Source organism: Babylonia areolata, chromosome 14 (assembly GCF_041734735.1).
Source record: "Babylonia areolata isolate BAREFJ2019XMU chromosome 14, ASM4173473v1, whole genome shotgun sequence".
NCBI lineage: Eukaryota > Metazoa > Mollusca > Gastropoda > Neogastropoda > Buccinidae > Babylonia > Babylonia areolata.
In genome coordinates, this window is record NC_134889.1 from 35,858,421 (window position 1) to 35,880,920 (window position 22,500).

General features: G+C 41.9%; 1 protein-coding gene across 3 annotated transcripts in view; it reads left to right on the top strand.

The window, feature by feature from the left end:
* The first annotated feature begins 6,727 nt into the window (after positions 1-6,727).
* Positions 6,728-22,500, top strand: part of LOC143289608 (serine--tRNA synthetase-like protein Slimp) — a 55,961-nt gene continuing 40,188 nt past the window's right edge. Inside the window, exons 1-6 of one of the 3 annotated variants that reach the window (XM_076598647.1) lie at positions 6,728-6,800; positions 7,993-8,720; positions 9,657-9,761; positions 12,121-12,201; positions 14,045-14,119; positions 20,583-20,637. In XM_076598647.1, the coding sequence (XP_076454762.1) occupies positions 8,079-8,720; positions 9,657-9,761; positions 12,121-12,201; positions 14,045-14,119; positions 20,583-20,637 (958 nt within the window). In that variant the 5' untranslated portion in view covers positions 6,728-6,800; positions 7,993-8,078. Of the gene's footprint in view, positions 6,801-7,976; positions 8,721-9,656; positions 9,762-12,120; positions 12,202-14,044; positions 14,120-20,582; positions 20,638-22,500 lie in introns of all 3 variants that reach the window. The other 2 variants (XM_076598648.1, XM_076598649.1) reach the window with 2 other exon arrangements.

Sequence of the window (22,500 nt, forward strand, 5' to 3'; positions counted from 1 at the left end):
CACACACATACACACACGCGCGCGCGCGCGCGCACTCTCATTCTCTCTCTCTCCCTCCTTCTCTCTCTCTCTCTTTCTCCCCCTTCCTCTCTCTCTCCCTGCCTTCCTCCCTCCCTCCTTTTTTCTCTCTCTCTCACCTCTCTCTGTCTATCTCTCTCTCCTCCTCGCACCCTCTCTCTCTCACACACACATAAACACACATTCACGCGCGCACACTCTCTCTCTCTCTCTCTCTCTCTCTCTCTCTCTCTCACACACACACACACACACACACACACACACACACACACACACACACACACCACGCATGAAGTTTTATGGATTACACTTTGACCAAGTCCACAAAACTGACCAATTACAAGGTTTAAATCATAATCGCCATTACATGAATTTGGGTCCAAGGAATTTATTCTAAAGGTTGCAAGTAGACATGACAGAGCTTCAGTGGAAAAGCATGATCGATTTTGAGATAGGGCTTTCAATTCATCATCATCTGTTGTTTGAAAATCGCACAAGTGTGATCGATTTCTTCTGCGTGTGAAGGCTATACTTCTGTGGAGGAAACATAATTTCATGTTACCAATTATATTCGAGGATGTTTGATGATATCGATTCAAACGTATAGTTACGCGCATGCGCTCACACACACACACACACACACACACACACACACACACACACACACACACACACACACACACACTGTTACAAAGTGGGTGAGGAGACAGACAGGATAAGGAAAGAAAGAACCAGCCAATTCACTCCAGTCTTCAGTCTCTCACTCTCTCAGCAAACACAAAACAGACACCAGGAATTTTCCCCTCAGCCAGTTATGATTATAAAGACAAAATGAACTTTTTCTTCACTCACGCACACTCTTAATTTTCACCTCGAAACAACAGTTATTTAATTTTTTTCTCTTGTTTTCTGTTTTGTTCTTTACTAAACCGGGGAACAAAATGTCTGGAATGTCACAGTTCACAGTTCTCTCCGTGCACAGCTGCTCTGTCCTTGATCCAGTCCACAGGATCGCACTCAGTCCCAGGCCGGCCAGTTAACAGTCTGCTTACAGTCAAACCATGTCAATGTTCACCCCACACACTCGTGGCACACTCGGCCATCACCTCCTCCGTTGAACACCAGTTCCACAAGGGGTCCCTCCACTCCGTGGCCGGTCAACATGGAGCCCTGATAACACTTTTTTTTTTCTTTTTTTTAAATGCTTTTAGCTCTTGGCACACTCCATTGAAAATTCTCCCTTCATCACACTGAACGGGTCTCCAGCTAAGTCCCTTCAATGTTCCCCCTTTTATTTCACTGTCCCCTCATGTTATTTTCTGACATTTACTGTCCTTTCACACCACTCATGCATTCATACCATTTTCCAATAAACAAAACTATATTCATTTATGAGAAAGTCACTACATCTTATAAAATGCACAGAACAAAGTATTGATTTATCACAGTGCAAAGCATTTCAAAACCAACAGCTACTACTACCAACGCAATAACTATTTTGATCAAAAGTTGAATTTTGAGTGAAAATCCAGCAACCAACCATTGAATAAATGATAAAAATAAAACTGAACAAATATTTCCCCACCTGGTGCACGGAACAGTCAAGACTTCAAGACTTCACTCCGTCTCAACAGACGCGCTTAACCCTTTTACCGCCAGTCAATTTAGACTACAAAATTCCCTTGTGGTATAAACACAGAAAATATAGTGGCTAAGAATAGTTGGGGATTCCCCCCTGCGATGTATAGAAAATATGGCCTATCCTACTACCGAACATTAAGAGCAGTAGGTTCATGGATAACAGACCAATGAATGGTCACCTTTCAGTGACATGAGTTCTCTACCACGCTAATGGATAAATGCGAGCTTGGCGGTGAAAGGGTTAACCCGAGCTCTCACAAATTCAGACTGGGTTTCTGCACATGTACCCACACGCTCACACACACACACACGCACACGCTCACACACACACACACGCACACGTTCACACACACACACACACACACACACACACACACACACACACACACACACATATATATATATATACATGAACATGCACAGCTCACGATTCACCCACATTTACCACGTGCAAACCATATTTTCACATTCATAACAGGTATATGAAATAATTTTTTTTTTAAATATTTCTCGTCCCTTCTCTCTGGCCACAGGCACTCGTAACTCACTCTGTCACACACACACACACACACACACACACACACACACACACACACACACACACACACACGCACATGAACATGCACAGCTCACGATTCACCCACATGTACCACGTGCAAACCATATTTTCACATTCATAACAGGTATTTGAAATAAATTTTTAAAAAATATTTCTCGTCTCTTCTCTCTGGCCACAGGCACTCGTAACTCACTCTGTCACACACACACACACACACACACACACACACACACACACACACACACACAGAGGTATTTTTTGCAACTTCAACCTGGCGTTGTAAAATCTCCCTCCTTATATAGCTCAACTGAAATACCGTATAATTTACAAAACTATTTGTGTGTTGCCAAAGATATGATAATTATCAGACCCAGACCTGATCATTCTTGTCTTCACCAGCATGGAGACAGAATAAATCCATTTTTCCCACAGACAATATGAGTCACGATATTACTATCCAACAGAAGTCTTTGTTTTTAGAAAGTTTAACGAGTTAACTCCATGATACCTGTATTTTCATACCCCCAGTTTTGACACCCATACAACAATACCGGTATTACCATAGTCCAAAACATATTCTAAAAAAATTTTTTTTTCTAGTTGTGTCCACCAGAGAATACATTTCTTTCAGTTCCAATGCTCATGAGCGATTTTTTTTCCCTTTAACTCTTTTACCGCCTGATATTTTTGACACAATGCTTTCAGTCACAGGCTTTGGTTCATGTCAAAACAACACAATGGAATTGCTCACTTCAAACTGGTTCAGGGAGCAATGGTTAAGGTTAGTCATTATTTTATTGGCAGGAAACTGGCTGCAGCTGTGAAGCTGTGTTACAGTGTGAAAAACGGTCCTTTTAACATGACCCCTGAAAGTCGACGAAAGTCACCCATGGCGGTGAAGGAGTTAAAGATGTTCCTGTTCTGTTGAACTCATTACCCAAACATTTGAAAGAATGATAAACAGTTCCTAATCTTCGACCACTATTTTTTTTTTTTTTTTTTTTTAAGTAAAGACATCACGAGGATTCTTTCAATTATCAAAAATAGTCCACTTTCTAACTGATTACACAGTTCGATGTTACTATAATGTGAACCATCGGTTGGGTTATAAACACCACGAGTCCTCTTCTTGTCCTCTTCGACTGCATGTTGGCCGCCGTCCTTTCTGTGTCTCTGGACCTTGTAATTGGAATGAACTTCCTCTTTCTCTTTGATCGTCAGGTCTGCACACTCAGCTCTTTCAAGTCTGGCCTTAAAACCCACCTCTTCCCAAAATAGCCTCCCTTCCCTGCCTCTTCCTTGTCTTCAGGTGGTTTTTTGTTTTTTTGTTTGTTTGTTGTTGTTTTTTTTTTTTTTTTTTTTTTTTTTTTTTTTTTGGGGGGGGGGGTGTTTGTTTGTTTGTTTTCCAGTTTTAGAGTTATGCATGCGTTTGAATGACTGGTGCGAAAACGCTTTGATTTGTCTCTGCACAAGATTCAGCGCTGTGTATTAATATATATATATATATATATATATATATATATTACTATTATTATTATTATTATTATTATTATTATCCCGTTAGAGAATTGTTCAACAAAACCCACGCAACACACAACCACCTGTAAAAAGGTGGAACAGGTACATCATCAGATATACTGGATTTATTTCAATACCAATACCGCCAGAACAGCGATTGTAAAGACAAGTCCAATTAGAATTTTTTCTTAATTAAAAAAGGGGAAAAAAGAAATAGAAAACAAACAAATAAAAAACAACTTATGACGCGGATTTTTAAAAACAACATGGCACAAATGATTCATCCACGTTACCAGTTTTTGTTTCCCAGAACGCAACAAGACCAAAATTTGAATGGCTGTATACAGTGTATTCAGTTGTCAACTGACGTGACCGAAACCCGCACGCATTCAAGGACAGAATTATAGTCAGATGATTACGTTGTGTACGTGGTACTCCATTACAACAAACCAAACTGTTAACTGGTGCACTTTTGTTCCCCCAGAACATACACCCGAAAAGTGATTTTCATTGACAGTTGTAATTGAAGCACAAGGGATAAAATATTCGGTCGTCGAGGAATATATATATATATATATATATAAAATTTTTAACAACGTTATCTACAGATGAAACGTCATGGAGTCACTAACAGTTTGCAAGACATATCGAAGTCGAGGAAAGGGATGTCACTCATCAGACGGGCTGGACTGACACTGTAAACATTTTAATAGGCGAAGGAGAAAAAGAAGATGATGATGATGACTGAAGAAGTCAAGCAAAGAACTGATAAACGGTGGGCAACACTGTCGTGATCATAATGATGAGGTGACCGAGGCCAAGATGCTATGTAACTGACCGTCGTGATCATAATGATGAGGTGACCGAGGCCAAGATGCTATGTAACTGACCGTCGTGATCATTATGATGAGGTGACCGAGGCCAAGATGCTATGTAACTGACCGTCGTGATCATCATTATATGATGAGGTGACCGAGGCCAAGATGCTATGTAACTGACCGTCGTGATCATAATGATGAGGTGACCGAGGCCAAGATGCTATGTAACTGACCGTCGTGATCATCATTAAATGATGAGGTGACCGAGGCCAAGATGCTATGTAACTGACCGTCGTGATCATAATGATGAGGTGACCGAGGCCAAGATGCTATGTAACTGACCGTCGTGATCATCATTATATGATGAGGTGACCGAGGCCAAGATGCTATGTAACTGACCGTCGTGATCAACATTACATGATGAGGTGACCGAGGCCAAGATGCTATGTAACTGACCGTCGTGATCATAATGATGAGGTGACCGAGGCCAAGATGCTATGTAACTGACCGTCGTGATCATAATGATGAGGTGACCGAGGCCAAGATGCTATGTAACTGACCGTCGTGATCATCATTAAATGATGAGGTGACCGAGGCCAAGATGCTATGTAACTGACTGTTGTGATCAACATTACATGATGAGGTGACCAAGGCCAAGATGCTATGTAACTGACCGTCGTGATCATCATTAAATGATGAGGTGACCGAGGCCAAGATGCTATGTAACTGACCGTCGTGATCATCATTAAATGATGAGGTGACCGAGGCCAAGATGCTATGTAACTGACCGTTGTGATCAACATTACATGATGAGGTGACCAAGGCCAAGATGCTATGTAACTGACCGTCGCTGACCCCGATCTGAAACAGATCGTCCGGAGGAATCCCTGATGCATTGTACCTTTGGGGAGAGCCTCCAGTCCGGTTGTCAGTTGCCTGACGTGGCCTGCTACTGCCCGGGCCTGTCTTCATGCGGCACTGACTGAGGAGACCCGGGTCGGCTTCCCCCGGCCTTCCCGGCAACACGGCCGGGTCGTGGCCGTCACCCGCCGGCTCCACAGCTGCGTCCAGTCTGCACCCCAGTGCAGGAGATTAGACCTGAGTGTTATCAGATCGTGATTCAGGTATTGTATTGTATTGCATTGTATTGTATTGTATTGTAGTTCTCTTTTTATCAGTCACAACAGATTTCTCTGTGTGAAATTCGGGCTGCTCTCGGCTGCCCAGGGAGAGCGCGTCGCTACACTACAGCGTCACCCCAGCATTTAAAAAAAATATTTTTTTCCTGCGTGTAGTTTTATTTGATTTTCCTATCAAAATTGATTTTTCTACAGAATTTTGCCAGGAACATCCCTTTTGTTGCAGTGGGTTCTTTTACGTGCGCTAAGTGCATGCAGTGCACACCGGGACCGACCTCGGTTTACTGATCGTCTCCGTCATCCGAATGACTAGCGTCCAGACCACCACTCAAGGTCTGGTGGAGGGGGAGAAAATATCGGCGGCGGCTGAGCCGTGATTTGAACCAGCGCGCTCAGATTCTCCCGCTTCCTAGGTGGACGCGTTACCTCTAGGCCATCACGCCACACACCCTTCACTGAGTCAATTACATCAGGCTTCTTCTTCAACTCCTACAACATTATGCCAGAGAACAACACTCTCAGTCGTTGTCATGGGTTCTTTTTCACTGAGTGCGCCAAGCGCGTGCTGCACACGGGACCCCAGTTTACTAGTCGTCTCAGCCGGTCATCCCAACGACTGACAACTTGAAGACGCTCTGTTCGCCATGATTTTCCTCAGTGTCAAACTTGGGAAGAAAGGGCGAGAGCGCAGATTCCAACCCAGACTCCTATGGACTCTGTACTGGCAGACGAGCGTCTTAATCATTCTGCCACCTTCCTCCACACATTATTATTATTATTATTCATTATTATTACAATTACTATTACTATCATTTATTTATTTATTTGTTTATTTATCTATTCAAACACTTTCTCCATCTTTTTCTTCTCGTTTAGCAAATAAAATTATATACAATATTAGGCAATATTCCAAAAGAGAAACTATTCGCTTAATTAGATGTTTTTTCATCTGACCCTCTTCCGTTTATCCATAAACGGCAAAAAATGTTTGTTCCCATTTTCATTTGGCACAATCATCGAAGTGCACAAATTTTGTTGTCTGCCGTTTGCTTCCTGTCATGTTTGACCCCAGCACATGCACATTTGCGGCAACTCCGTTCATGAAAGGTATTTGGAGAATTGTTAAGGACAGATTGTTAGATAAAGTAGTATCGGAATTAACTGTACTACATACTGTATTCATGATTCGTCGTTAGACAGACGCATCTGTCTGTTGCTCTGTTTGTGGAAAGTCTAGTTTGACATTCACATCGATTCTGTCGAGTCCTTCGATTCATTGCCACTGACTACTTTCGTTTTTCTTCTTCTCCATTCATTTGTGACAGTCGCTGCTGGTCGGTCATCGCTTTGGCCATTATTGTGTTGTCTGCGGTGTGTGTGTGTGTGTGTGTGTGTGTGTGTGTGTGTGAGAGAGAGAGGGCTCGTGTACGTTTATGTGCATTTGTTTGTGCTTTCATATCTGTGAAACTGCATGTTTGTTGCATATCTGTCATGCATGTGTGTGTGAGGGGTGGGGGTGGGGGGGCGGAGGGCGGGGAGTGGGGGTATGTGTTACATTTATTTGCTTATTTGTTTATTATCATTATTGTCTTTTTAAATTTTTGGTCATGGTAAGTATGTTATTTAAACGTAATTTTAGAATTACACAGAAAATTTCCTCTTTTTTTTTTTATTATCAGTATTTTTTTTTTTTTCTTTTCTTTTCTTCGTTTATTTATAAATTTTTTAATCAAATATTCATTTACCTTTTTATTCTTTTTTTTTCTCAGAGTCTGACAAAGCATGTTGGGTTACACTGCTGGTCAGGCATCTGCTTGGCAGATGTGGTGTAGCATATATGGATTTGTCCAAATGCAGTGATGTCTCCTTGAGCTACTGATACTGATACAGATACTGTAGATGTATCTGTCAATCTATGCGTCTGTTATGTTAATTATTATATTTCTCTCTCTCTCTCTCTCTCTCTCTCTCTCTCTCTCTCTCTCTCTCTCTCTCTCTGTGTGTGTGTGTGTGTGTGTGTGTGTGTGTGTGTGTGTGTGTGTGTAAGTTTTGAAATTGCTATCTTATATTTTGTTATAATGTTTATGATCTTAAAGTTCAGAAATGTAAGACTGAATTTGCCACAATCAAATGCATCTATGAGAAAGATTTGCATTTGATTTATTCTTACAATTACTTCATCCCCATTCAATATTTCTGATAAATACAACACATTTCTTCCATTTTTTTTTCAGGAGCCAATATTGATTCAGTGCTGTGTCAGTCTGCATAAATTAAAAACAGCTTGTATATGTTTCAGAAGAAACAGAAATCAAAGCTGGAACACAACCTGCAGCTTTTCCAGATGTGGATTAATTTGATGCCCTGACAAAACACTTCTTGACAATGGCACTAATTACGAGGATGCTTCGTCATGAGTGTGTGCTGATTTTCCGAGCGGCATCACAGACACACACAAGGCCTTACTTTCTGCACTGCCACAAATCCCCTGACCAACCACAATTTGTCAAGGAGCAGCCGCCAGAGTGTTACCAGAAATGTGTCAGACATCTTCACACTTGTGACAAAACCAAAGAACTGAGTGGAGCTTCTAAAAAAAAATGGATGCAGCACAAAATCAGTCGCCCTGCCTCAAAGAAAATCACTCACCTTGTTTCAAGGAATGCGAATCTTTCACAGGTTTCCAGGACTCTTTGCTCATCATCAGACACAGGTTCCATGTTCCCAAGTTGTGGTTCAGCTTCACATGTGTGTGCTGTGGCTTGCACTCAGTCACACGTTGTGACACAAGGAAGGTGTGAGTCACATGTTTTGACACAAAGAAGGTACAAGTCACACATTGTGCCACAAAAAAGGTGCGGCATGTCTGTGATGCCAGCAGCATTGTTTTCAAGCGGTGTGGACAAAGCGACACCACTCCAAATACAGGCCAATCTTGGTTTGGAGACAAAACTGTCACCACAGAATCTGGACGTTCTTCAGAAGGATTTGTCAGCTAGAGGGTCTGGTTTCAACCTCGATCAATTGGTAAGGATCGTGTGGTTTTAGATTCCCTCCCCCCCCCTCCCCTCGACCCCCTCTCCCCCCTCCCCTCGACCCCCTCCCCCCCCCCCCCCCCCCCCTTTTTTTTTTGGTTTTGTTTTTTGTTGTCAATAATTACCTGGTTTGATTTTACTTCGTATGTTATTTTGTTTAACGTGTGTGTGTGTGTGTGTGTGTGTGTGTGAGTGTGTGTGTGCACAAATGTGTGTGCATGTACACATGCATGTGTGTATGTATGTGTGTATGTGTACAAGTGTGTGTGTGTGCAAGTGTGTTTGGGCTTTTGAGAGATAATGAGAGGTAGAGAAATGGAGAGAGAGGGAGAGAGAGACAGAGAGAGAGAGGTAGAGAGAGGGAGAGCTGATTTTTACTAAGAGGAGTAGATGGTGTTTTAAAAACAAATCAGCAGCTGAAATAATAAAATAATGATAAACAAGTACAGCACATTATTCACACCATCATATGCCTTGTAATAAGTAATTACATGTCCATGTCTGATAAGTTATTATTATAAACATACTGTTGTGATCACATTAATGTAATGTTATGTGATACAGTAATATTAGTTTTTGCAATTTTACAATAATGTTTTCATATCATGCTTTCGTAATATCATACTTTGCAATAATAAATCAGTCGGACACACTGCACACAATGGCACACATACACTCACATGCACACACATTTAATTCATTGGTTTACAGTTAATTGTGTTCATGGTTCTTGCTTCTTTGTGTATGTTTTTATTGTTGTTTTGTTTTGTTTTGTTTTTCAGTCTAAAATCACATTATGTGGATGGATGCTAAACTGAAGAACACACACACACACACACACACACACACACACACACATGGAAGAAAAAGATTATATTGTATGATGATATGAATACTTTTCTATTTGTAACCCCCCTGTTTCTAACAGCTGACAGACTACAAGCACTGGAAGGAAGTGAACGAAATGAAGACCTGTCTGGAACGGGAACGGACTGACATTGCCAAGACCATGGCCTCTCTTGTGAAGGGCAAGGTAAAAGACTATACCCAGCTCCTTCCTTCTTATTGTTGGACACTCCAGTGTATTTACTTTAAACTGCCGTGCTCCAAATTCCTTTATTTTGAATTACTGTGCACTAATTCCTTTAATTTTTTAATTGTCATGCTCTCAATTCCTAGGTCCTTTGTTTTAAATTACTGTGGTCCAATTCTTTTATATTTCAAATTACTGTGGTCCAGTTCCTTTATTTTAAATCGCTGTGGTCCAATTCCTTTATTTTGAATTGCTGTGCACCAGTTACTTTATTTTGAATTGTCATGCTTTCAATTCCTAGGTCCTTTGTTTTAAATTACTGTGGTCCAATTCCTTTATTTTGAATCACAGTGGTCCAGTTCTTTTATTTCAAATCACTGTGGTCCAATTCCTTTATTGTATATCACTGTGGTCCATTTCATTTATATTAAATTACTGTGGTCCACTTCCTTTATTTCAACTTACTGTGGTCCACTTCCTTTATTTTAAATGTTTTAAATCAATGTGGTCCAGTTCCTTTATATTAAATCACTGTGGTCCAATTCCTTTATTTATATCACTGTGGTCCATTTCATTTATATTAAATTACTGTGGTCAACTTCCTTTATTTCAACTTACTGTGGTCCAATTCCTTTATTTTAAATATTTTAAATCAATGTGGTCCAGTTCCTTTATATTAAATCACTGTGGTCCAATTCCTTTATTTATATCACTGCGGTCCATTTCATTTATATTAAATTACTGTGGTCCACTTCCTTTATTTCAACTTACTGTGGTCCAATTCCTTTATTGTAAATCACTTTTGTCCACTTCCTTTATGTTAAATTAGTGGTCCCATTCCTTTATCTTAAATCACTGTGGTCCAATTCCTTTAGTTTGAATCACTGTGGTCCAGTTCCTTTAGTTTTAATCACTGTGGTCCAATTCCTTTATTTTAAATTGCCATCAAAGAAAACACTGCATATGCAAACAGTCTAAGGGAGGTGAATATATATATATATATATATATGTACACTGCATGTGCAAACAGTCTAAGGGAGGTGAATATATATATACACTGCATGTGCAAACAGTCTAAGGGAGGTGAATATATATATATATATATATATATATATATATATATATATATATATATTGGGAGGATATTTGCCACAGCTACTTTTGATTTGTCTGCATGGGCGGAGTAGTTGTTATGCACAGTACAGTACAGGAATCAGACCCTGTCCAGTTATGCACAGTACAGGAATCAGACCCTGTCCAGTTATGCACAGTACAGGAATCAGACCCTGTCCAGTTATGCACAGTACAGTACAGGAATCAGACCCTGTCCAGTTATGCACAGTACAGGAATCAGACCCTGTCCAGTTATGCACAGTACAGTACAGGAATCAGACCCTGTCCAGTTATGCACAGCACAGTACAGGAATCAGACCCTGTCCAGTTATGCACAGTACAGTACAGGAATCAGACCCTGTCCAGTTATGCACAGTACAGTACAGGAATCAGACCCTGTCCAGTTATGCACAATACAGTACAGGAATCAGACCCTGTCCAGTATGCACAGTACAGTACAGGAATCAGACCCTGTCCAGTATGCACAGTACAGTACAGGAATCAGACCCTGTCCAGTTATGCACAATACAGTACAGGAATCAGACCCTGTCCAGTTATGCACAGTACAGTACAGGAATCAGACCCTGTCCAGTTATGCACAGTACAGTACAGGAATCAGACCCTGTCCAGTTATGCACAGTACAGTACAGGAATCAGACCCTGTCCAGTTATGCACAGTACAGTACAGGAATCAGACCCTGTCCAGTTATGCACAGTACAGGAATCAGACCCTGTCCAGTTATGCACAGTACAGTACAGGAATCAGACCCTGTCCAGTTATGCACAGTACAGTACAGGAATCAGACCCTGTCCAGTTATGCACAGTACAGTACAGGAATCAGACCCTGTCCAGTTATGCACAGTACAATACAGGAATCAGACCCTGTCCAGAGTCTGCACCAGTGGGTCACAGTAAACATGTGTAACAAAGTAAACCATGATTTTTGGAGGGAAAAGATTATCATTTTGGGGGGGTCTCCACTTCTTCGTAATGGAAAACTGTATTTTGTAAGAAAGGTGATATGCATTCACACACACACACACACACACACACGCAAATATATATATATATATATATATATATATATATATATATATATATATATATATATATATTATAAAATTCATTTATTATTATTTTATTTTATTTTTTAAATTCTAATTGTGTGTGTGTGTGTGTGTGTGTGTGTGTTCTTTTGGACCATTATTGATAGTTCTTCAGGTCTGAGTCAATGTTATTTTGCAGACGTTAGAGGACAAGATGGTGGAAAAAGAAAAGCTGACAGCGAGGGGCAAGGCTATCAAGGAACAGATGAAGGAGACTATGGTAAAAAAAAAAAAAAAACCAGAAAAGAAAAAAAAAAAAGTACTGATCAACCTCTTGTGTAGTCGGTACATGTTTTATCTGTTAAGTTTCTGCATGACTTACATCTGTTGCATGAATTTGCAGTAAGATTGTGTGTGTGTGTGTGTGTGTGTGTGCATGTGTGTGTGTGTGTGTGTGCATGTGTGTGTCTGTGAGTGTGTGTGTGTGCTGCTGCCAAAAAGAAAATCTCTGTACCAAGTATACACAATAAAGTTTGTGTATTGTATTGATATTGACATGTTTTACTTTCACATTTTTATTTATCCATTTGATTTACCTATGTGTGTATATAATTGATCGGTTTATGGCTATTGATACTTACTTTGGGTTAAAACAAATCTTTAATCAGAAAACATACATGGACACATAGTTAAACAGCAGAGCAACAACAAACAGCAAACAGCTTGTATTGTGCTCATGCATGAGATCAATCATTTTTTGTTTGGTCACGTTTCACAGCTGGTGAACATTTATTACACAAACACAAATATATTGAAATAAATATCCGAGTGGTTAAAGCAATGGACTTTCAATGTGAAGATCCCAGGTTGGAATCTTGGTAACAGTGCCTGGTGGGTAAAGAGTGGAGATTTTTCCAATCTTCCGGGTCAGTATGTGTGCGGACTTCCAGTGCCTGAAACCCCTTCGTGTGTATATGCACGCAGAAGATCAAATGCTCATGTTAAATATCCTGTAATCCATGTCAGTGTTTGTCGAGTTATGGAAATAACATACCGAGCAGGCACACCCTCAAAAACAGAGTATAGCTGCCTACATGGCGGGGTAAATAAGCAGAACGGTCATACACATAAAATGGTACATGTCTGTATTATTATTCTTCTTATTTAAAAAAAAAAAAAAAAAAAAAAAAAAAAAATATTCATTTATTTATTTATTTTATTTATTTATTTTATTTTATTATTATTATTATCATTATTATTATTATTATTATTATTGTACACTTATAGTTGACTTCATCAAGTTTTTGCGCCTTATACATATTATTATTAGTAGTAGTAGTTCTTTTTTATGTATTTATCTATTACTTATTTACTTTTTTTTCCTTCAAGGCCTGACTAAGCGCGTTGGGTTACGCTGCTGGTCAGGCATCTGCTTGGCAGATGTGGTGTAGCGTATATGGATTTGTCCGAACACAGTGATGCCTGCTTGAGCTACTGAAACTGAAACTGAAACTATGAGTATGTAGGGCTGTGTGACTGAAACCTGACTGAACACAGGAAACGACTGATCAGCACTCAGTGCCATGTATGTAGGGCTGTGTGACTGAAACCTGACTGAACACAGGAAACGACTGATCAGCACCCAATGCCAGCTGTCAATTGGCCCTACTCCAGTAGGCAGCCTGTTGTGCAAATGACTCCGTGTTTGTAAGGCGCTTAGAGCTTGGTCTCTGACCGAGGATAGGTGCTGTATAAGTATCCATATCCTCCTCCTCCCCATTATCCTCCTTATTATTCTCCTCCTCCTCTTCCTCCTCCTCCTTATCATCATAACCATCCTCATCCTCATCCTCCTCTTCCTCCTCCTCCTCCTACTCCTCATCATCATCATAATCCTCCTCCTCCTCCTCCTCCTCATCATCATCATCATCAGCATTCTCCTCTTCCTCCTCCTCCTCATTGTCCTCCTCCTCCTCATCATCAGCATTCTCCTCTTCCTCCTCCTCCTCATTGTCCTCCTCCTCCTCCTCATTGTCCCCCTCCTCCTCCTCATCAGCATCCTCCTCTTCCTCCTCCTCCTCATTGTCCTCCTCATCCTCATCCTCATCATGTGTGTGCTGCAGCCCCAGTGGTGGAGTGCGGAACAGAAGGTGATGACACAGGCTCTGATGCTGCCCACTGAGCTCCACCCTCTCACCGTAAGTTGTACCAGTTATGCCTCATCTATGCTACTACTACTACTACTATGACTGCTATAACTACTACTGCTGCTACTGCTGCTGCTACTGTTACTGTTGATGCTGCTGATACTACCACTGCTGCTGCTGCTGCTGCTACTGCTACCACTATCACTACTACTACTTCCAAGATCACTACCACTACCAACACCACCCCACCACTACTACCACTACTGCTACTACTATTACTACAACTACTGATGATGATGATAATAATATACGAATGTGAATTTACAAAAGCTCCTGTTCTCTAAATAAGGCCCTGGGCAGAATGTCTTGATTGTCATTGTGCACCATCTATAGTTTTCATGAATAAGGACATGTTTCTTTCCCTATCACAATATCAGTGTGGATTTCTTTTTTCTTTTTTTTTTCTTTTTGTGTGTGTGGGTTTTTTTTTACTTTTTCTTTTTTTTTTCTTTTTTTTTTTACCACGGTCAGCTCTGTGATAACTTGGGGTTCTTTCATGTGTGCAAGATGTGTGCTGCATGAATGACCTCAGTTTATCAATCTCTTTAAAAGAAATAAAATGAAATGAAATAAATTTTTTGAAAAAATTAGAACCCAGATCACAACTGAAGGTCTAGTGGAGTGGGTAGGAGAGGTATTTCAAAATTCCACTCTCTACAAGAATCAAACCGGGGGGAACCCTCAGCTAATTCAGTGAGGAGCTGGGGTTATTCTTCAACAAAGGAAGAAAGGAAGGAAGCGTAGGGGGGGTAACCCCCCCCCCCTTCACCTCAAGAAAGTGTGGGGGGGTAACCTCCCCTTCACCTCAAGAAAGGAAGTGTAAGGGGGATAACCTCCCCCCCCCCCCCATTCACCTCAAGAAAGGAAGTGTAGGGGAGATAACCTCCCCCCCCCCATTCACCTCAAGAAAGGAAGTGTAGGGGGAGTAACCTCCACCCCCTTCACCTCAAGAAAGGAAGGAAGTGTAGGGGGGGTAACCTCCACCCCCCATTCACCTCAAGAAAGGAAGTGTAGGGGGTATAACCTCCCCCACCCCCATTCACCTCAAGAAAGGAAGGAAGTGTAGGGGGGTAACCTCCCCCCCCATTCACCTCAAGAAAGGAAGGAAGTGTAGGGGGGATAACCTCCACCCCATTCACCTCAAGAAGGGAAGGAAGTGTAGGGGGGATAACCTCCCCCCCCATTCACCTCAAGAAAGGAAGTGTAGGGGGGGTAACCTCCACCCCATTCACCTCAAGAAGGGAAGGAAGTGTAGGGGGGATAACCTCCCCCCCCCAATTCACCTCAAGAAAGGAAGTGTAGGGGGGGTAACCTCCATCCCCCTCACCTCAAGAAAGAAAAGAAGTGTAGGGGGGATAACCTCCCCCCCCCATTCACCTCAAGAAAGGAAGTGTAGGGGGGGTAACCTCCACCCCCATTCACCTCAAGAAAGGAAGTGTAGGGGGGGTAACCTCCCCCTCTTTCACCTCAAGAAAGGAAAGAAGTGTAGGGGGGATAACCTCCACCCCCCCCCATTCACCTCAAGAAGGGAAGGAAGTGTAGGGGGGATAACCCCCCCCCCCCCATTCACCTCAAGAAAGGAAGTGTAGGGGGGGTAACCTCCCCCCCTTTCACCTCAAGAAAGGAAAGAAGTGTAGGGGGGATAACCTCCACCCCCCCCCATTCACCTCAAGAAGGGAAGGAAGTGTAGGGGGGATAACCCCCACCCCACCCCCCACCCCTTCACCTCAAGAAAGGAAGCGTAGGGGGGATATGGCAGTTGTGAATATGGCACAGGGACTGCTAATTGCTTCAGAATTGTTGTAGGCACTTCCTGGTGGTTATTGTCAGCAGAGTTGTAACTAATTAATTAATTACAGACATGCTGATTTTGTGGCTGAGGCAGCTATTTGCCATGGAAGGGTTATAATGAGAACTTGGGGGGATATGTACTGATGAAGGGTGTTTTTTAAAAATTTATTTTTATTTTTTATGGCAACTATTGGGTGGGTGATGCTGGGATCAGCAGTGCAGTTTATTCTCTCTTCTTTTTTTTTTTTTTTTTTTTTTTTAAATTTTTTTTTTATGAATGGTGCCATTTCCATGCTCTTAAAATATGATTCAAAGGTCATACTGCTTGTATGTGTTTAACTGAAGGAAATCATTATTTCAACTTGAGTACAGTTTTACATCAACGTAAAACTAGATGGGGTCAGTTGGTGTTTGTAAGGTATTTTCAATATTTTTTCTTTTGTTTGATTTCAGTTTTACCTCGACTGAGCTAGACATGTCACCCATATTGACTTGAAAAAGTTCATTGACCTTTTTTTTGACAATATTTTGGGTTCTCTTCAGTTGGTAATAGTCTCTGAAATAATAATAATAATAATTACAATAATGTGAATTTATAGAGCGCTTATTTTCTAAATAGGGCTCTAAGCAATTTACAAAAAAAGGTAAACACACACATGCACACACACACTCACACACACACACACACACACACACACACACACACACACACACACACACAGACACGAGAATTAGGCAATGAGATCAGTAGGGTGGGGCACTGGTTACTATGTTAGTCTAAAGAAATGTGTCCTTTGCAGACAGCAGGGTTATTAGCATCAATATCTGATTTGTGTTGGACTGACAACTACAAAAAGGGGGTCAGTGTGGGTCATAAACAACAATAGAGGGTCAGTGTGGGTCATAAACAACAATAGAGGGTCAGTGTGGGTCATAAACAACAACAGAGGGTCAGTGTGGGTCATAAACAACAACAGAGGATCAGTGTGGGTCATAAACAACAATAGAGGATCAGTGTGGGTCATAAACAACATTAGAGGGTCAGTGTGGGTCATAAACAACAATAGAGGATCAGTGTGGGTCATAAACAACATTAGAGGGTCAGTGTGGGTCATAAACAACAATAGAGGATCAGTGTGGGTCATAAACAACAATAGAGGGTCAGTGTGGGTCAGTGTGGGTCATAAACAACAACAGAGGATCAGTGTGGGTCATAAACAACAATAGAGGATCAGTGTGGGTCATAAACAACAATAGAGGATCAGTGTGGGTCATAAACAACAATAGAGGGTCAGTGTGGGTCAGTGTGGGTCATAAACAACAACAGAGGATCAGTGTGGGTCATAAACAACAACAGAGGATCAGTGTGGGTCATAAACAACAATAGAGGATCAGTGTGGGTCATAAACAACAATAGAGGGTCAGTGTGGGTCATAAACAACAATAGAGGGTCAGTGTGGGTCATAAACAACAATAGAGGATCAGTGTGGGTCATAAACAACAATAGAGGATCAGTGTGTGTCATAAACAACAATAGAGGATCAGTGTGGGTCATAAACAACAATAGAGGATCAGTGTGGGTCATAAACAACAACAGAGGATCAGTGTGGGTCATAAACAACAACAGAGGGTCAGTGTGGGTCATAAACAACATTAGAGGGTCAGTGTGGGTCATAAACAACAATAGAGGGTCAGTGTGGGTCATAAACAACAATAGAGGATCAGTGTGGGTCATAAACAATAGAGGATCAGTGTGGGTCATAAACAACAACAGAGGGTCAGTGTGGGTCATAAACAACAACAGAGGGTCAGTGTGGGTCATAAACAACAACAGAGGGTCAGTGTGGGTCATAAACAACAATAGAGGGTCAGTGTGTGTCATAAACAACAATAGAGGATCAGTGTGGGTCATAAACAACAACAGAGGGTCAGTGTGGGTCATAAACAATAACAGAGGATCAGTGTGTGTCATAAACAACAATAGAGGATCAGTGTGGGTCATAAACAATAGAGGGTCAGTGTGTGTCATAAACAACAATAGAGGATCAGTGTGGGTCATAAACAACAACAGAGGATCAGTGTGGGTCATAAACAACAATAGAGGATCAGTGTGGGTCATAAACAATAGAGGGTCAGTGTGTGTCATAAACAACAATAGAGGATCAGTGTGGGTCATAAACAACAACAGAGGATCAGTGTGGGTCATAAACAACAATAGAGGATCAGTGTGGGTCATAAACAACAATAGAGGGTCAGTGTGTGTCATAAACAACAATAGAGGATCAGTGTGGGTCATAAACAACAATAGAGGGTCAGTGTGGGTCATAAACAACAATAGAGGATCAGTGTGGGTCATAAACAACAATAGAGGGTCAGTGTGGGTCATAAACAACAACAGAGGGTCAGTGTGGGTCATAAACAACAACAGAGGGTCAGTGTGGGTCAGTGTGGGTCATAAACAACAACAGAGGATCAGTGTGGGTCATAAACAACAATAGAGGGTCAGTGTGGGTCATAAACAACAATAGAGGGTCAGTGTGGGTCATAAACAACAATAGAGGGTCAGTGTGGGTCAGTGTGGGTCATAAACAACAACAGAGGATCAGTGTGGGTCATAAACAACAACAGAGGATCAGTGTGGGTCATAAACAACAATAGAGGATCAGTGTGGGTCATAAACAACAATAGAGGGTCAGTGTGGGTCATAAACAACAATAGAGGGTCAGTGTGGGTCATAAACAACAATAGAGGATCAGTGTGGGTCATAAACAACAATAGAGGATCAGTGTGTGTCATAAACAACAATAGAGGATCAGTGTGGGTCATAAACAACAATAGAGGATCAGTGTGGGTCATAAACAACAACAGAGGATCAGTGTGGGTCATAAACAACAACAGAGGGTCAGTGTGGGTCATAAACAACATTAGAGGGTCAGTGTGGGTCATAAACAACAATAGAGGGTCAGTGTGGGTCATAAACAACAATAGAGGATCAGTGTGGGTCATAAACAATAGAGGATCAGTGTGGGTCATAAACAACAACAGAGGGTCAGTGTGGGTCATAAACAACAACAGAGGGTCAGTGTGGGTCATAAACAACAACAGAGGGTCAGTGTGGGTCATAAACAACAATAGAGGGTCAGTGTGGGTCATAAACAACAACAGAGGATCAGTGTGGGTCATAAACAACAACAGAGGGTCAGTGTGGGTCATAAACAATAACAGAGGATCAGTGTGTGTCATAAACAACAATAGAGGATCAGTGTGGGTCATAAACAATAGAGGGTCAGTGTGTGTCATAAACAACAATAGAGGATCAGTGTGGGTCATAAACAACAACAGAGGATCAGTGTGGGTCATAAACAACAATAGAGGATCAGTGTGGGTCATAAACAATAGAGGATCAGTGTGGGTCATAAACAACAATAGAGGATCAGTGTGGGTCATAAACAATAGAGGATCAGTGTGGGTCATAAACAACAACAGAGGATCAGTGTGGGTCATAAACAACAATAGAGGATCAGTGTGGGTCATAAACAATAGAGGATCAGTGTGTGTCATAAACAACAATAGAGGGTCAGTGTGGGTCATAAACAACAACAGAGGATCAGTGTGGGTCATAAACAACAATAGAGGATCAGTGTGGGTCATAAACAACAATAGAGGGTCAGTGTGTGTCATAAACAACAATAGAGGATCAGTGTGGGTCATAAACAACAATAGAGGGTCAGTGTGGGTCATAAACAACAATAGAGGGTCAGTGTGGGTCATAAACAATAGAGGATCAGTGTGGGTCATAAACAACAATAGAGGGTCAGTGTGGGTCATAAACAACAATAGAGGGTCAGTGTGGGTCATAAACAACAATAGAGGATCAGTGTGGGTCATAAACAACAACAGAGGGTCAGTGTGGGTCATAAACAACAACAGAGGGTCAGTGTGGGTCATAAACAATAGAGGGTCAGTGTGGGTCATAAACAACAATAGAGGGTCAGTGTGTGTCATAAACAACAATAGAGGATCAGTGTGGGTCATAAACAACAATAGAGGATCAGTGTGTGTCATAAATAACAATAGAGGATCAGTGTGGGTCATAAACAACAATAGAGGGTCAGTGTGGGTCATAAACAACAATAGAGGGTCAGTGTGTGTCATAAACAACAATAGAGGATCAGTGTGGGTCATAAACAACAATAGAGGGTCAGTGTGGGTCATAAACAACAATAGAGGATCAGTGTGGGTCATAAACAACAACAGAGGGTCAGTGTGGGTCATAAACAACAATAGAGGGTCAGTGTGGGTCATAAACAACAATAGAGGATCAGTGTGGGTCATAAACAATAGAGGATCAGTGTGGGTCATAAACAACAATAGAGGGTCAGTGTGGGTCATAAACAACAACAGAGGGTCAGTGTGGGTCATAAACAATAGAGGATCAGTGTGGGTCATAAACAACAATAGAGGGTCAGTGTGGGTCATAAACAACAATAGAGGATCAGTGTGGGTCATAAACAACAACAGAGGGTCAGTGTGGGTCATAAACAACAACAGAGGATCAGTGTGGGTCATAAACAACAATAGAGGGTCAGTGTGGGTCATAAACAACAATAGAGGATCAGTGTGGGTCATAAACAACAATATCTGATTTGTGTTGGACTGACAGCCACATGGAGAGGATCAGACTGGTGACATCTGGAGGGGCACAGTCCAAGATTCAGGTAAAAAAAAAAAATCATTTTTGAGTTGACAGAATTGATGTGTGCTGTTGACAGGTACTGCACACAGAAATGCCAACTGTAACAGTTTCTCTGTATTTTGTTATCCTCAGTCACACAGTTTGTTCCAACCTCAGAATTGTTATGACAAGTTCATTTTCAACTACATAGCATGGTCACATGCTTTCCTGTCGTTACATTGCCCAGATGCTCTGGACCCAGGGCAGTCACTACCAACTAACCTTGGTCTCACGTGATGATGCTCAGCTGATGGTGTGTGTGTTTATTCATTGCATTGAGACAGCATTCAGTGGACCAGTCAGCTCAGCCATAGCAGTTACACCATGTTGCAGGCTGGCCTAAGTATTTGTATGCCTTGTAGATAAAATGTACGTTTTGCTGGTGTGGCTTGGAGTCCGAGTGTTGGGACCTAATTCAAAATGTTCCTGCCAAAGTTCCTGATTGTTCGTACAAATTCTTGACTAGGGTTGGTGGTATCTCTGTGCACATGCAAAATAAGTGTGTGGGTGATGGGCATTGCGTGTGCTTCCCTTTGGCTAGGGCCCAGGGAGAAGTCCTGTGCAAAGTCTGAGATGACAGATTCTGCCTGGGAACTGATATGTGCATGGATGATTTATTTTCCTTTTTTTTTCTTTAAGACATTATTTATTAGAATGTAGTTTCAACTGATGAAATTGTCCCAGATTCTGTGACATTTCATCATGCCCTGCTCTCATGGTGACCTCAGTTTCCAACCAGTAGATTCATGGGGTGACTGTCTGTGGAGAGACGTGGTGGCAGTAGTTAGTAGTGTCATGGTGTCAGTAGATTCATGGGGTGACTGTCTGTGGAGGGACGTGGTGGCAGTAGTTAGTAGTGTCATGGTGTCAGTAGATTCATGGGGTGACTGTCGTTGGAGGGTTGTGGTGGCAGTAGTTAGTAGTGTCAAGATGTCAGTAGATTCATGGGGTGACTGTCGTTGGAGGGTTGTGGTGGCAGTAGTTAGTAGTGTCAAGATGTCAGTAGATTCATGGGGTGACTGTCGTTGGAGGGTTGTGGTGGCAGTAGTTAGTAGTGTCAAGATGTCAGTAGATTCATGGGGTGACTGTCGTTGGAGGGTTGTGGTGGCAGTAGTTAGTAGTGTCATGGTGTCAGTAGATTCATGGGGTGACTGTCGTTGGAGGGTTGTGGTGGCAGTAGTTAGTAGTGTCATGGTGTCAGTAGATTCATGGGGTGACTGCCGTTGGAGGGTTGCGGTGGCAGTAGTTAGTAGTGTCAAGATGTCAGTAGATTCATGGGGTGACTGTCATTGGAGGGTTGTGGTGGCAGTAGTTAGTAGTGTCATGGTGTCAGTAGATTCATGGGGTGACTGTTGTTAGAGGGACGTGGTGGCAGTAGTTAGTAGTGTCATGGTGTCAGTAGATTCATGGGGTGACTGTCGTTGGAGGGTTGTGGTGGCAGTAGTTAGTAGTGTCATGGTGTCAGTAGATTCATGGGGTGACTGTCGTTGGAGGGTTGTGGTGGCAGTAGTTAGTAGTGTCAAGATGTCAGTAGATTCATGGGGTGACTGTCATTGGAGGGACATGGTGGCAGTAGTTAGTGCTGTCATGGTGTCAGTAGATTCATGGGGTGACTGTCGTTGGAGGGTTGTGGTGGCAGTAGTTAGTGCTGTCATGGTGTCAGTAGATTCATGGGGTGACTGTCGTTGGAGGGTTGTGGTGGCAGTAGTTAGTAGTGTCATGGTGTCAGTAGATTCATGGGGTGACTGTCGTTGGAGGGATGTGGTGGCAGTAGTAAGTGCTGTCATGGTGTCAGTAGATTCATGGGGTGACTGTCGTTGGAGGGACGTGGTGGCAGTAGTAAGTG